This window comes from Triticum dicoccoides, chromosome 5B (assembly GCF_002162155.2).
Source record: "Triticum dicoccoides isolate Atlit2015 ecotype Zavitan chromosome 5B, WEW_v2.0, whole genome shotgun sequence".
Lineage (NCBI taxonomy): Eukaryota > Viridiplantae > Streptophyta > Magnoliopsida > Poales > Poaceae > Triticum > Triticum dicoccoides.
The window spans coordinates 464,347,230-464,362,710 of NC_041389.1; the positions used below are offsets into that span (position 1 = coordinate 464,347,230).

The 15,481-nt window shown below is 49.3% G+C and overlaps 1 protein-coding gene across 1 annotated transcript; it reads right to left on the minus strand.

Annotated features, from left to right (window-relative positions):
• Nucleotides 1-13,375: 13,375 nt before the first annotated feature.
• On the minus strand, nucleotides 13,376-14,980 carry LOC119310840. The gene is made up of 2 exons (XM_037586464.1): nucleotides 14,610-14,980; nucleotides 13,376-13,997 (listed from the first exon to the last, which is right to left on the minus strand). Exon 2 carries the CDS (start codon nucleotides 13,946-13,948, stop codon nucleotides 13,553-13,555), a length of 396 nt encoding a protein of 131 aa, XP_037442361.1. The 5' UTR covers nucleotides 13,949-13,997; nucleotides 14,610-14,980; the 3' UTR covers nucleotides 13,376-13,552.
• Between the last annotated feature and the right edge of the window lie 501 nt (nucleotides 14,981-15,481).

Genomic DNA, 15,481 nt, shown 5'->3' on the forward strand with positions numbered 1-15,481 from the left:
GGTTTAGGGTTCATATCAATTTATCCCTTTGTATTGTTTGCCTACAGGTAGGACATGACGGGTGAGAGTGGCGTTTGAGAGCCTGTTTTCGAGATTTAGTACTAATTTAGGTGTTTTTGGCACCAAAAAAATGTGACGCTCGTCCGACGTCCAGTACCCATCATTTTAGTATCAATTTATCCCTTTTGTGTTGTTCACTGATGACTGGAACCGGACAGTCATAGTGGCATTTGAAGGCATGTTTTTGAGATTTTGTACTCATTTAGGGATACTTCTTCAAAAATGCGATGTTGCAGCCCCTTCCAGTCACTAACAGTGAGTCAGGCGTCACGCAAGCGCCGTCGACAGCTACAAACGAAAGTTGCACTGTATTTGCACCCCGAGACAAGTTTGAATACCAATTTCATGTATTTTCTGATTTCATGAACCAAAGTGGTCATCCTCTGCAATTTGATGTATCACTAGTACATTTGCCTCAATCTTCTGCGGGGCGTACAAATGTTGAGGGAGCAGTGCAACGGTACCTCCCATTTCTCTGGTTTTTCGTGTAGAAATAACTCGTAAATCACTGTTTTGTCACACTGCCGGTATGTCAATGGGCGATCGAGGAGTGATGGCACACGATAGAGCAATCACTGCGATAGAGTGGCCGAGGTACAACTCTTTTAGGAAGAGTGGCCAGGATAGGTAGTGTAAACGTGACAATCAACTACTCCCACCGTCCTGTAATATAAAAATGTTTTTAACACTACGTTAGTATAAAAAATGTTATTATATTATAGGACGGAGGGAGTAGCTTGGATCGGATGTTTGGTGTGAGCTACTGGTGCAAGTAGGTTTTTCTTAGGGGTCTGGTGCAAGTAGGTAGCTGTACATTTCCACGTTGGTGTGGCCATTTTCTATTCGGTGCTTATGACCCCAGTTACAGGCTTCTTTTGTAATGGGCCGGCGCATATTAGCAACTAGCGAGATCTCGTCCCGGTTTTGGGAAGCTTCCCAGCCAAATTTTTCTTGTTTCTAAAAACCAAATTTCCTTTTCTGTTTCGGCTTTTCTGGAACGGGTTTCTTTTTCATTTCATTTTAATTTTAGTTCTACATTTATTTTTTATTTTTAAGATATCTGAACTTCTTTCAAATTCAAGTTTTTCGGAAGAATTGCAAACTATTAAAAATAATTTCCTCCAAATTCGTGAAATTTTTGAATTTCACAAAAAATCAATAATTCGTGCTTTTTCTTAAAAAATGTCATGAAATTTTTCAAATTTTATGATTTTTTTAAATTCATGAATTCGATTTCCAAAATTTTGTGAAATATTTTTCATTTTCCATCAACTTTTCAAAGTTATGCACTTTTTTAGTCAAATTCACATTTGGTGAAGTTTTGTTCAATATTATGAATTTTTTATTTTGATTGTCAACAGTCAACTAAAAAGGGAAAAAATTCATAATTGTGGGCGTGAATAATAGATGGGTTGATCCAGAAGTGGAGGCATGCAAGCCCCAGATCGGAAACTGGCGCTACAAGTGGTGTATAGGAGCACCCTTTGGTGTGTGGTTGTGTGCTATAGTGCCGTTTGTGGCAGGCCTCTACTACTTTTTAAGGTTATGGCATTTGAACACACACACGCCACTGGGCCAAGATGGACCTATTAAAACCAATAAGTGTGACGTGCTGCACCAAAACTCAAAAAACTTTAATGACACGCCTTGCTGCTTTGTTCTTCATTTGCGGTTTCGCAGCGGCATTGGCACTGGTGAGCTCAGGCCTCAGCAGCCACCGGCGAGGTCATCCCCTCCGCCCAAGGCTGGTGCTTGTGCACTTAAAAGATTCTAGTGAGAACTGGGTACAATGGGCCTAACAAATATGATAGTTTAAAATTAGCAATTTCATGAGTACGTATTGCATACCATAAAACATATAGTCAAAGTTTAAGCAAGTAAAAATAATTTTACATTAACAAATAAGGTCTTAATAGTATATACATGGTTAGTGGCGGATCCAGCCCAACTTGTTAGGATAGGGTAGATGTCAATTGAGATGGACCTTTTTCATTTTCCCACTGGTACATGGGTTGGGTCAAAGTCTTAGGGTGCAACACAACATTAGTGTAATTCATTATCACTAACGAACTATACTAAGCAACCAATCGGTGAAGATAAATGGTTGAATTTAGCTATCGAAGATTGACATGAGCTCATCCTATGGTTCGTTAGTGATAACTTTCCAGTCGATCCCTCGGGGCCTTATCATTAACCAGAGTGGGTGGGCCGATCAATGATGAGCGAACCACTAATCTATGGCTTATGGTCGGACAATATTGCGCGAACAATGTTAAACAATTTCTAATAGTGAATATAAAGCTCATAAACTTTCTATTTTGCAACACTTTGAAATAATGCTACTTTGAAGCACATTATCACTTCATTCAGATTTTGTGGTCATTTCCAAAAATAAATTAAGGCACCATTTTCTTTTGTTATTCGTTGGATTCGACACTCATACTTATGAAAACAATATACAAATGATTTCCTGCACTTGTGGGTATCGGTAACTTTGAGGCACGTTGAGGCGACAACATGAGGTGTTGCAGGAGACAACATTGACCCATGAAGAGGGGCGTTTGAGCTGACTTGGCCACACGAGCGACAGGCGATGGCATCAGGAAGTTCGAGTGAGCGAGAGGAGGCAGAGGCGACTAATGCGAAGTGGGAGGCGAAGGTTGGGAGGTTGAAAGTTCATCCTTCCAGACTTTTCGGGCATAGGGTGTGGGGTGTCTGCGCTTTGTTTGGATGCGGTCAAGACATAATATAGGTTGGTACCCCGAAGAAACATAGATATTGGGGTTGAGATAGGTAATCTACTAGAGCACAAAATGTGAGCTCTTAAGCAGTTTTGTGGTATTGAGGGTAGTCTTATGGAGATTTTCATGCTAGGAAAGGAACCAATGAAACTGGATTAGGAGAGAGAGAGAGAGAGAGAGAGAGAGAGAGAGAGAGGCACGAGAATAAGAAGCTAAGTCCAGTAGAGAAAGAGAGATGGGGGTTTATACTTACACATTGACCGAGAGGTTGACATGGTAGATAAGAGAGAAAAGGGAGTGACGTGACATGCGTGGCTAGGACAAAATCACGGTTCAGACAAACCAATTGCTGGTGGTGGTGGTGGGGTATCTTAGATGTATTCATGAATTCATGAGGTTCTCTGAACCAAATTGAAGTTCATTGTTGAAGTTCAAAAACCGTCTTTCAAACCTAATCCAAAGTTCCCAACTAGTTGTACGCTTTAGCAACAAAAGAAAAGATGGCAACAAGTAAAGGAAGTGGCAAAGGAAACTGGTGTTCTGGACTCCCAGTCCTTAGTATGGATTGTGGTGATGCACGTGAGCAAGTTTCTATCTATCATATATGATCAACAATAATGCTTTTTGGTCGGTGCATGGATGCAGTCCAGAAACAGGACATCCTTTCCTTTTAAATAATATTTTCATACCCCACTTTTTATGAAAAGTACTTGGGTATTTCTTTTTCATAGTATCTGAGTAATTTTTTTTCTTTTAAAAAAAAGGAGGATTACCACCTGCCTCTACATCAATTGATGCATACATGCATATTATTAAACAAAGTAGCCACAAAATAGAAAATACATAGTTCGGTATAGTTCACAACTCGAATTGAAATAAAAGGAAATAATTGCCACAACCGGCAAAAAAATGACAAGATGATTACTCCTATCGGACCGTCATCCAAATCGATTGTAAATAGGTCGTCCTAACATCTCCCAACGGTTGCACCGATATGTCATATGCTCCTTGACTTCCGCACGACTGAGTAACGACCATGTACAGATCCAGGCCGTTGCCCAGTAGATGACCTGCAAAAAAATGGTGATATTTTGTCTGTTAAAAATCACATCATTCCTACAGTTCCAAATAGCCGAAGTAATGCACACACTTCGACTCGAATATGCGCGGCTATTTTAGGCTCTACCCGATTAAGCCATGCCCCAAATAAGTGTGAATACTATTAAGAGGACTAAAATTAAAGGACACATGTATTGTACGCTACAATAACTTGGCGAGTGGGCATTTGAAGAAAAAATGTTGGATAGATTCATCCTGATCGTTGCAAGAACACCGTTTACCGCCCTCCTAACTATGATTTGCTAAGTTGTTCTTAGCCAAGATCACTTCCTTGTGAACAAACCACATAAAGACCTTTATTTTTAGAGGCACCTTAACTTTTTAAATGTGAAGCGATTTTGGAATTGGACCGGTCTTTATCAAATTTGTATACATTAATTTAACTGAGAGTACCCCTCACATTGAAAGTTTTCAATGTATTGTATCTGGCTCATCAGAAAGATTAACCTTCATCAACCTACACACAAGATGTAGCCTTCCATCCCTTCGTTCCCCAACGATGGATCTCCTAAAGTGAATGTTTAAGGGAACTGATCCTAGTGTTGTACTTACGAAGGCATATTTATATTGTACAATATTGTAAATGGTTGGATATTGTATGGTCAGCGGCGTTTCCCCTAGATATGTACCTTCCCAAAATCTAGTAGTGTTACTCTTTCCTACAGTGAATTTGCTCCTATTGAAGAAGGCAACCTTTTTCCTCATCAGCCCCTTCTAAAAAGAAGAATCATTCGGCTGGCCGTTACTTGTGCGAGGGTTTTGGATTGCAAATACTTGTTATGCAATAATTGTATCCACACACCCTCGCCCTCTACAGATAAACTATACAACCAGTTACTGAGCAGACATTTATTCTTTAGCTCAAGGTTTTCAATTCCTAAACCCCATTGGTACTTCAGCCTACAAATTATAACCCACTTGGCCAGCCTATACTTGGATTTATTAACATCATTCTGCCAGAAAAAAACATGACCAATAAAATCCAAGCCTTTTTGTACCCCAGAGGCACTTCAAAGAAGGACAGTAGAAACATTTGCATACTTGTAAGCACTGATTATATCAGAATTAGCCGACCTTCATAAGGCATAAGCTTGCCCTTCCAGCAACTTAGCTTCTTCTCAAATCGATCCTCGATGCACTTCTATTTTTTGTTGGTTAATTTTTGACGATGAATTGGGACTTCCGGGTAACTAAGCAGGAGAGATCCCAACTCATAACCGAACAATTGTCTAAAATTTTCCTATTCTTCCTTGGTGTGCCCAAAATAGATCAGTCCACTCTTGTCGAAATTAATTTTCAAACCAGACATTTGTTTGAAAAGACATAAAATCAGTTATATATTTTTAACTTTTGCCAAATCATGTTCCATGAAAATAATAGTATCATCTATGTATTGTAATATGGACACCCACCCTCGACAAGTTGAGGAATGAGCCCACCCACCTGACTGTCCTCTTTGGTTCGGCCAATGAGAACCGCCAATATATCAGCAATGACATTAAACATGATAGGAGGCATTGGATCTCAGTCCCTTTTGCGTTTGGAAATAATAATCTATATCCTTATTGACCTTGATCCCTCCGCTGTTTTCTTGTACAAAGGATTTGACCTACTTTCTCCAAACCACATCGAAACCCTTCATACTCCAAGCCTGTCGCAAAAATGACCACTTAACATTATAGTACATGGGTATAAATTGCACCAACATATATTTCTGTTTGTGGCTTACACAAAAAAGACAAAAAAAGGTTTAAAATGATTTTGTATTTGAACCAAAATTTTGTCTTTTTTGTGTAGCCCACAAATCATTTTATTATTTAATAAAACTTTGCAGATAACTAGAGAGCATGTACATATCTTTGCAGAAAAAAAGTGTTATTTTGGAACTTTAATTCTCTTTCCGTGCTTCTAAAATCTCAAAAATTAAAAGGCCTCCATCTTTTATGGAAATGGATGTTTATTATGCCCTGGCCCTGCATCAATGGTGCATAAGCACAAATTATTAGTTATTACTCCCTACGTCCGAAAATACTTATCATTGAAATAGATGTATCTAGATGTATTTTAGTTGTAGATACATCCATTTTCATTCATTTTTGATGACAAATATTTCCGAACGGAGGGAGTACATAATCAAAAGCTTCAAGAGCATACACGCCTCGTACCCCTTGGCTTGTGCTCTCAAGACCCACGCGATTAGTGACCCCTCGGGTCCTGCCGGTGTGACAGGTCCGCCTCGTTAGGACATGGTGGCATAACCCATTTTTAGACGTCTTTTCATCGTTTAGTGTTTGTGTCCTAGAAAGACGAGCTGACGATGCAATAAGGTTCTCCTCGCCTAGCCCTCGGCTCGACGGTGCATCTAGCATCTCTAAGGGCGTGTGGAACGTGTGTCTCTAGGGATCTCACGGGATTCGATCGGATTTTGTCTTCGGTGGATCTACTTGAATTTAGTATTTGGTCGTTTGTGTTCATGTGTGTCTATAGGGAGCTTATCGTTATTGGGTGCAACCGCTGGGAGACGGTAGCAAGGGCTATCTTCAGCCAACTGGATGGCGAACTAATAATAGGTTAGATGTGTATGCTCTCTTGCCGAATGGCGTGCTTTACAGATTTATTTTCTCCTTTTTGCTCGGATTTTGAGCTTCTTTGGATTTTAGGACTTTGTTACGCTTTCAAATAATATGGCTGCATGCATCGACTGATGAAAAAAAATTGTGTGTCTACGCTTCTCTTTGTCGGTGATGAACTGATGATTGTTGTTCTAGTGTAGTGGTTCTATGTGACTTAGCACAACAATTTTCGTCGCTAGATGGCCGACGAACATGGATGTAATCTTTACTTATGACGTTTTTGTAGTACCATGACTATCGATGAATAAATTAGAAGTTTTACCAAGAAAAAAGCTTTAAGAACAAAACAAAACTGTAATTGCCATTTTTTTAAGGACCGGCAATGGCTGGTGTTTCATTGATCATAAGCAGGGAGCAGTTGACAAAGTGATAAAGGTGGAGATCCGAAGATCAAGGAAAGTAAGAAGAAGAAGAAGAAAAGAACATAGTGCCCCTAGGCACAAGCCGCTAGCCTACTCTCCCGACGGGTCCCCGAAGGGGCTCTGCACTGATTTGATGCCGGCTTGTTGCCAGAGGCTTAGCCCTCTTCTGATCTCATTGAGAATGTCTTCCACCTTGGCCTCCTTTGCCCTAAATGTGAAGTGGTTCCTCTCCTGCCATATCTGCCAAAGGGCAAGCATTGCAAGAGACTTGATCGCTTTCCAATGAGCAGGTGGCGACGCATCTGACATGGCTTTGAACCTGTCCAAGGAGCTTGTGTTGCCAATCCATGATTCCTGTCTTAGCGTGCGGCAACACGTCCATGTTGCAATTGAATTCCAGGTTTCCTTCGCGAGGGGGCAATTCTAGAACAAATGATCGGAGCTTTCCAGGTTGCGGAGGCATAGCTGACAGAAATAGTTGTTTGGCCATCCTCGCCGCTGCAATCTATCGTTGCACCAGAGCCGGTATTGGTGTAGCAGCCAGGCGAAGATCTTGATTTTTGCTAGCGCTCGGGTGCTCCAGACCAGCTCGCGAAAATGCGTCTGCATAGTTCCCTGGAACTGGGCACGGTATGCTGAGTGCGCAGTGTACTGCCCAGATGCTTCTATCTTCCAGTTGATCTGGTCTTGGATGTTTTCCTGAAGGTGGTACGATTGCAACCGGCGGTTCAAAGCGATCACATCCTGTGCTAATGAGCCGGTGTCGCCGTGCGCCAGGTCAGAGACCCAGCGGTCTTCGAGAAGTGCCTGCGCCACCGATCTGTTCTTTCTTCTGGAGTGTTTAAAGAGGTTGGGGTGGAGGAGCTTGAGTGGAGACGCATCGATCCAAGACGAGTGCCAGAAGCTAGTCATCTTGCCATTTCCAATAGTCACCGTTGTGGCCGCACTAAAAAGGGCATGATCGGAGGCATCGCATGGCAGCTCTGTTCCTGCCCAAGGGCGCTCCGGGCTTTTTCATGCATGCCAGAGCCATCGTAGGCGTAGGGCACGGCTGAACTTGGGAAGATCGAGGATGCCAAGGCCGCCGTGGTCGATCGGGGAGCAAACCCGTGTCCAGCTCACCTTGCAGCTACCGCCGCTGAGCTCCTGATCCTGGCCATAGAGGAATCGGCGTCTACGTTTGTCTATTTCCTTCAACAGCTTTACTAGGATTTTAAGGGCTGTAAGGGCAAACGTTGGCATGGCGGTGAGGACGCATCTGACGAGCACCCTGCGCCCGGCCATGGAGAGCATTCTCCCTTTCCATCCTGCTAATCTAGCCTGGATTCTATCTAGGATGAACTGAAGATGTACTAGCCTAATCCGGCCAACTGTGAGTGGGAGCCCTAGGTATCTGATCGGGAATTGCATGATCGGTCCCCCAAAAGACTGGAGTACCGTGCTGAGATCAATATCTTGACAGCAAATCGGAGTTGCCGTTGACTTGACATTGTTTATCTTCAGGCCCGTAGCATCGCCGAAGCTCTCGAGCAAATTCATCAGGTAGTCGATCTCGTCCCTAACTGGGTTTGCAAAGATGATGGCGTCGTCCGCATATAAGCTAACCCTAAATTTGATTTCCCTGCCTGGCACCGGCGTAATGTGGAGCTCTTCTTTAGCCGCTCTAAGAAGGCGATGGATTGGATCGATCGCAAGGATGAACAAGGGCGGCGACAGTGGGTCACCCTGGCGTAGTCCACACCGATGCTAGATAGTTTGGCCAGGGACGCCATTGAGGAGGAAGGCCGACGAAGAGGAGGCGAGCAACATGTCGATCCAATCCCTCCATCTCGCACTAAACCCCAGGTTCACCATGAGCTCGAGGAGATACTCCCACGATACATTGTCGAAGGCCCTGGAGATGTCTAGCTTGAGAAGAACAGCCGGCGTCTTTTTTCGATGTAGCGCTTTAACACAATTTTGGACGTAGACGAAGCTGTCGTGGAGGCATCTTGTTTTCAGAAAAGTTGTCTGGGCCGGCGAAATGATGTGTTGGACGACCGGGGCTAGCCTGATCGAGAGCACCTTGGAGACTAGCTTGGCGATGGAGTGTATCAGGCTAATCGGACGATAGTCGTTGATGCCGTTCGCGCCGTCTTTCTTGGGAATTAGGGCTACGATTGCCGAGTTGAGCAAGCCAAAATTGTTGCCCGCCAGGTTGTAGAACTGGTTGAAAGCCTGCATGACATCTTGTTTGATTATCTGCCAGCACGATCTGAAGAAAATGCCGTTGAAGCCGTCCGGCCCGGGGGATTTCTCTGCCGGAGATGCCTGAATTGCCACCCACACCTCTGCCTCTGAAAAAGGGTTGTCCAACCCACCACCTTGAATTGTTGGCATCTGAATTTGTTCCCAGTTTATCGTGGACGATCGCTGCTTTGTAGTCCCAAGGATGCTGTCGAAGTGGTTGTGAATTGCTGCTTCTTTGTCGCTGTGTGCCGTGGCTACTGAGTCATTGACCTTCAGAGAGTGAATGAAGTTGTTTCTCTTCCTTGAGCAGATTTTTGCCATGAAGAACTTTGTTGGGGCATCACCGAAGCGCAGCCAGGTGAGCCTGGAGGCCTGCCTCTTCCTGCATCTCTCGATCCTTGGCCATATGGAATTGCACCCTTGCATCCCCGAAGAGACCTTGGCTCCAAATGCATAGATCCTTGGCCGTCCGGGCAAGCTTGATGTGGAGGCGGGTGAACGCACACGAGGCAGCCACCGGTCGTGCCCAGGCCGCAGTCACCGTTTCTGCAAAGCGCGGGAAGCGCGGCCAGAAGGACTCAAACTTGAAGCTCTTGTGCCGTCGTGGTCCGGCCGCGTCGGACAGCACCAGCGGACAGTGGTCGGAGCAGGCGGTGGAGGCGGCCATGAGCATGGTCAGGGGAAAAATGGTTTCCCATGACATGTTGCAGAAGAATTTATCGATGCCCACTAGGGTTGGGTTGTCGCGCTCATTGCTCCAGGTGAAATTGCGGTTGCTGCATTTTAGCTGACGAAGCCCCGCTTTATCAATGGCCGCCCTGAAACGGCCCATCAGCCTCCTGTTGAGGTTGAGATTGCTCTTCTCTCTCGCCTCATAGATTTGATTGAAGTCACCACAGATTATCCAAGGTTTAGACACATGCGGCACCGTGTTCGAGATCTCCTGGAGGAAAGCCTCCTTGTTCGCGTCATCGGTCGGTCCGTGGTTAGCCAGAAAGAAGTGTGACCTCTAGCTACGGTGACCCTGATCGTGACTGCAAATTGGCCAACAGCGTGCGTGACGGCATCTACAAGATCTCTGTTCCATAAGATGGCAATGCCACCGCGGGTGCCGATGGCGGGCATTACGGCGCAGCCCTGCAGCGTTTGGCCACCAATATCGCGGACTAGCGCTGGTGACCACGCGTCTATCTTGGTCTCTTGCATGCACAGAATGGCGGTACGATGTGTAGTCACTACTTCTCTAACCGCTTCTCTCTTCGCCGGCGAGTTCAAGCCCCATACATTCCAGCTCGTGATCGGGGGGAGTGTAGGTCGTAATTCATGAGGACACTGGCGGTTTCTCCGGCGACTACACTTACTAAAGACGAACAGGTACACCATCCAGCTCTCCGGGAGGCGCCGTCGACCACCAATAGGCCCCAAACCACGACGGCGCCAGACCGGCCTCATCCTTGCACTGCTACATGATTGAATCAAACCTAACTCCGACCAGCCAAGCGCTGGTCGTCGCCGGAAACTACTACTACAACTACAACACAAAGAGGTTCCTAACATAACTAGACCATGGCCTCCTCGGCGTCTTCTTCCGGCCCGTTGAGGCCAGCGGGGATGCGAAGGGCATCCTTGCCCAGCCTGGTGAGCTTGGCGATGACGGCGATATCTTCATCGGAGAGGGGCTCGTTGAACCTACGCACGAGTGCCTCCGCAGCCTTCTTCGTCATCTTCTCCTTCGGGCCAAGAAGGCCCAGCCCCTGGACCAGATGGAGTGAGCCACGCTGCGCCACCGGCACCTTGCAGTTCTGGGCCGCCTGACACGCGCTCTGACGCGGCGGGGGGACTGACGTAGCTCAAACCTTGGGTGGAGCAGAGCCTCGCTTGGACGGCGGCTGGCCGAGCAGGGGGGCCGGCTTGTCACAGAAGAGGCGTCGTGGGGCGGCTGAGGATTCCGCAATCTCCAGGTGTTGAACTTGCTGCGTCACCTCTCCCAGCTGGACGGCAACCATGGCCACGTTCGTCGGCGTTTGGCAGCTGAGTAGAGCCGGGTTGTAGCACGCTGCAGAGAGCGTGGGGCTGAATGCGTCCGACATCTCCACCGCTGCCTTGTCCCGCCTCTTGCGTGTCCCCTCCTCGAAGTCCAGGGGCACGGCCGTTGATGCCGCAATCATCTCATCGAGCTGGGCCGCGACGACGTCGCCGGACGACAGGGGGGCGGGGATGGTCTTGTCAGTCGTGGCGAAGAACTCGTCGACGTCGTCGGGGGCCGGCACATGTGCGGGAGCTGAAGGTGTGGGCACGTGCACCTGACTTGCCAGACGCTACTTGCTGCTCTTCTTCTTGCTTGGATACGCCTTGCCGGACGATCAGTCGTGGCCACCTTGCTGGCCGCGGCTTTTTGAGTTGCCAGAGCGGCGTGGGGGGGGGGGGAGCGGCTGCGCTGGCGCACCCTACTGGTGGCCCCGTCCCCTCCAGACCAGGCGTTGGAGCCGCGCCCGCGCCCAAGCAACGTATCCTTCCAGGAGCACCGGCCGCCGCCGCCTCCCGGCCCCTCATCGTCGCGCCGCGGGCCACCACGAGGAAGGCCGCGGCAGCCCGTGTCCACCACCGGCGCACGCTGCAGACGACGGTGGCGCTCCTCCATCTGGCCGTCCTTCACATGCATGACCCAAGTGCCCGTGTAGGAGCGCGGCAAGCTATCGTCGTGGTTGGAGTCGGAGGAGGGCAGGCCGCTCTGAGCTGAGTGGGAGGAGCGCGGAGAGCGGGGAGCCCAGTCCTCCACCCTGTCGACATGGATGAGTATGTCGTAGCGCTCGGCGCCAGGCAGCAGGGCGACACGCCGATCGGGCGGCGAGTGGCCCTCCATCTCCTCGACGCGCCCGGCGCCCTGAGGGAGCTTCCAGCAGGTGTGCCGGGTGGGGATGAACGCCATGTCCCAGACCCACACCCAGCACGCGAATGTCTTGGTGTGGTCGCGCTCCAGCGTGCGGCTGTCCAGCCGATCGATGTGCACCTTGTCGCCGAACACCTCCTGGACGCCCTCCAGGGTCCAGTACTGTTGAGGCAGGTGCTCGATGACGCAGCAGACATGGAGGTTGAAGATGCTGTGGCCAGCGTGGTTGTTTTCGCCCTAGGGCGCGATGTTGAAGTTGACGCCGTCGACGTGCAGGGTGCCGCGGCGCACCGCGTTGTCGTGGTGGGCTGGCTGGGTGAAGATGACGAAGAAGTCCTTCGGGTTGTGCGCCGTCACCCGCAGGTGATGCGATGGGATGCACAGCTGCACCTCGAACGCGCGGCCCACCGCCATGGGCGAGGTGGCGCAGATTCCGTCGGCCGCGCGCAGCGTGACGGCGTGGCGTCGCAGGAAGAAGACACTCTGCTCGATGGCCGGGGTGGACTCGCCGACCTTGTGGCTTGCGCGGGGGCGCCTGGCTGTGTCGACCAAGCTGAGCTCAGCCATGTCGGCAGCCGTCGGGGAGAGAGGGGCCGGCGGTGGCGGAGGCGGGGTGGGGAAACGGAGGCGAGAGTGGACAGAGGGGCGAGGAGCAAGCAGGCCTATCCTAGTGGAGGCAGGGCCGCCATGGCCATTTCGTGGATTTTGAGGGCACTCTCTGGCAAAGTGGCCGCAGAGCTCGCAGATCACGCAGCGGAGAGGGTCGCGGCAGTCCTTTCTACGGTGGTGCTTGCTGAGGCAGCGAAAGCAGCGGCCGCGAAAGCGGCTTAAGAAGGCCTCCCGGCCACCCACCGCATTGAAGTCCGGCCGCCGGTCTGAGCGCGGAGCCGCGCTCTTCTTTGAAGAAACCTGTGGATCCAGAGCTGCCTTGCGGCTTTTGCGCGAGGAGACCTCGGTCCAGCCACCGCCCATTCCTGAAGGGGAATGCTCGACTGCGGGGGATGGGACGACGATGATGGATTGAAGGCGTCGGGCTGGGGGGTGCTGAGATCCGTCGGGTCTTCCGATGTAGCTGCCTTGGAGCAGTCCCCTCGAAGCAGCAAGCGCGACGGGGCCTCCGGATCCGGCCTTGAAGACGCGCCAGGGCCTGGGATCTCCGGCGGGGATGGAGTAGGGGGCGCCGAAGAGACCAACGGGTCAGAGCCTGGAGCAGAGCCGCCATGCGGATCCGAGGCTGAAGCGGGCCGCTAGGGCGGAGCGCCCATGCTGGGCGCGGGGAAGGTGGCCGCCGCGGGGAAGCAATTAGCGCTCTGTAAACGGAGTTCCCCCCAGAAAATTTTAATCCATGTGCCCTGGCTATAGAATTAACTTGACATAAGCCCCTAATATCCATAATGTCACAGTAACTCATAAACCTAAAAGCTACCACTAATGGTGCAATTTTCAAGCTAGTACATAACTACTTGCTGCAATTAGGCAGTTCCTCATTACGTCACACACTTCTTCAGTCTTCAAGCCTCACTTGCTCTCCACCCCCGCCTCTGCAGCTCTCCGCGGGGTGCTCTTCCGCCGGCTCCCATTCTGCCGGAATCCGGTCGGCGCCCTCGCCGGCGCGCCGCCCTTCTCCTCCGTTGCTGACTCCGAGCCGCGCTTCGACTGCCGCCGCCTCTTCTTCCCTCCGTTCCCGGCTGCGCCCGTCGACTCCTTGCGTGGCGCAATCTTTTCTTTTGTGCCGTCGCCGTCGTCTTCAACCTTGGCGGTGTCCTCTTCCTCATCGGCGTCGTGCTTGAGAAGCTTCTGTGGCCGTCCCCTCCTCTTGTAGGCTGGGATCACCTCCTCGCCCGCGCTACCGGCGTCCTCGTTCTTCGCAGCTTCCATCGATTCCTTGGCCTTCCCACCTCTAGGCCTGCCCATCCAGGATCCAGGCAGCCCGCAGCCTGACCCAATAGCTCTAATCACAGAGCTGCGAGTAGCAGAAATAAATCGAGTGAGACCATCTTTCCTCTCGGTGCCTACCTTGGAAAGAATCAACCAAATAGCCGATGCATAAAGAGACATGATTTTCAGTCAAAAAAGAGAGCAGAAGACATGGTTTCAGACTTTCAGTCAGCATCTGAAAATCTGCTAGAGTACTGTAAATGGCTAAGAGAAGGTTCAGATTAAGCAGCTGTTGGTTTAAACCTCGGCTATCTAACGATGGATCCCTCCTTATAGATGCATGCCATCTGTTGTTGGGGGTAAAATACACAAAAGATCTTCCAAAGTTGTGATGATCTCACCACAAATCAGTCCCTAGAACCAAGAGCATCGAAGGGAATACTGGACTCCGACACATTTCAGGTGGGAATGAACGCTTGCTTGCTTGCTTGGTGTGGTGGGTATCCAAGGAGAACCAGCTACGAAGCAACCTAACCACTGTACCATCTAAATCCAACAACCAAAAACAAAAGGCAAGAACCGTGCGAGCAACCTCACATCTACTTCTAGTGGAGCGCTATCAAGAACTCCAAATCATCACTCCAGGACCAACTAGGGATTGATTAACAGAAGAACAGAGAAAGAATCGACGAAGAACCTGCAACGACGCAGAGGCTGGCTGGCAAGGCAAGGCAGGCGATGAACTTGTTCTAACAAAACACCCTTCTCTTGGATTCTTGCAGCAAGAGGAGATCTTCAAAGGCTTGCTAGTTTGTCTGGACTGATCTATGGTTGTTTTGCTAGTTTGTCTGGACTGATCTACGGTTGCTCTCGGGCAAGAACAAGACGGAGAACAGAGGAGGCACAGGGTGATGCTGTTGGACCAATGGACTCTTGGGTAGCAGATATGGGCGGTGGGTGGGGAGCGTCTGAGGTTTTGTGGAAGATTGTGCGCACACAGAGAAGAGAAGAAACCCAAGAGGCAGAGGAGAACTGGTCACACTATTCTCCAGAGAGAGAGAGAGAGAGAGAGAGAGAGAGGGAGAGATGCTATACCACCCATGGACCGCAGTAACAACGTGGAGGCACAGGCAGGAATGTACCCGCAGGGCATCCTGGGGCAGCGTCACGGTAAAACCACCCATTTCTTCTCGCTTTTGCTTGTGGTTTACACTTGGCCACTGAGGACGGCGGGGACATGTAACGTGAGAGACGAGACAAGGCCAATGTGAAATGTCCCCTGACGACGCAGTGTACGTGGATGCACTGATGATTCCCTGTTTATAGTTTTGGAGGGAAATGCGCAGAGGGGTGAAAAATGCTGGAAGAGACAAAGGATTTACCATCCATCTTGGTGGAAAACATCAAACTCGGCCGTGTCCTCTGCACGGAGGACGAACCAACAACTTGGACGACTCGAGTGATGGTGTTGTTCGTCACGTACCTTATGGACGTCCCGAGCACCCTCCGGCCTCCAAGGATTGTACTATCGACAGTTTGGTTTCAGTTGAAGCCTGTGCCAAAAGGCAA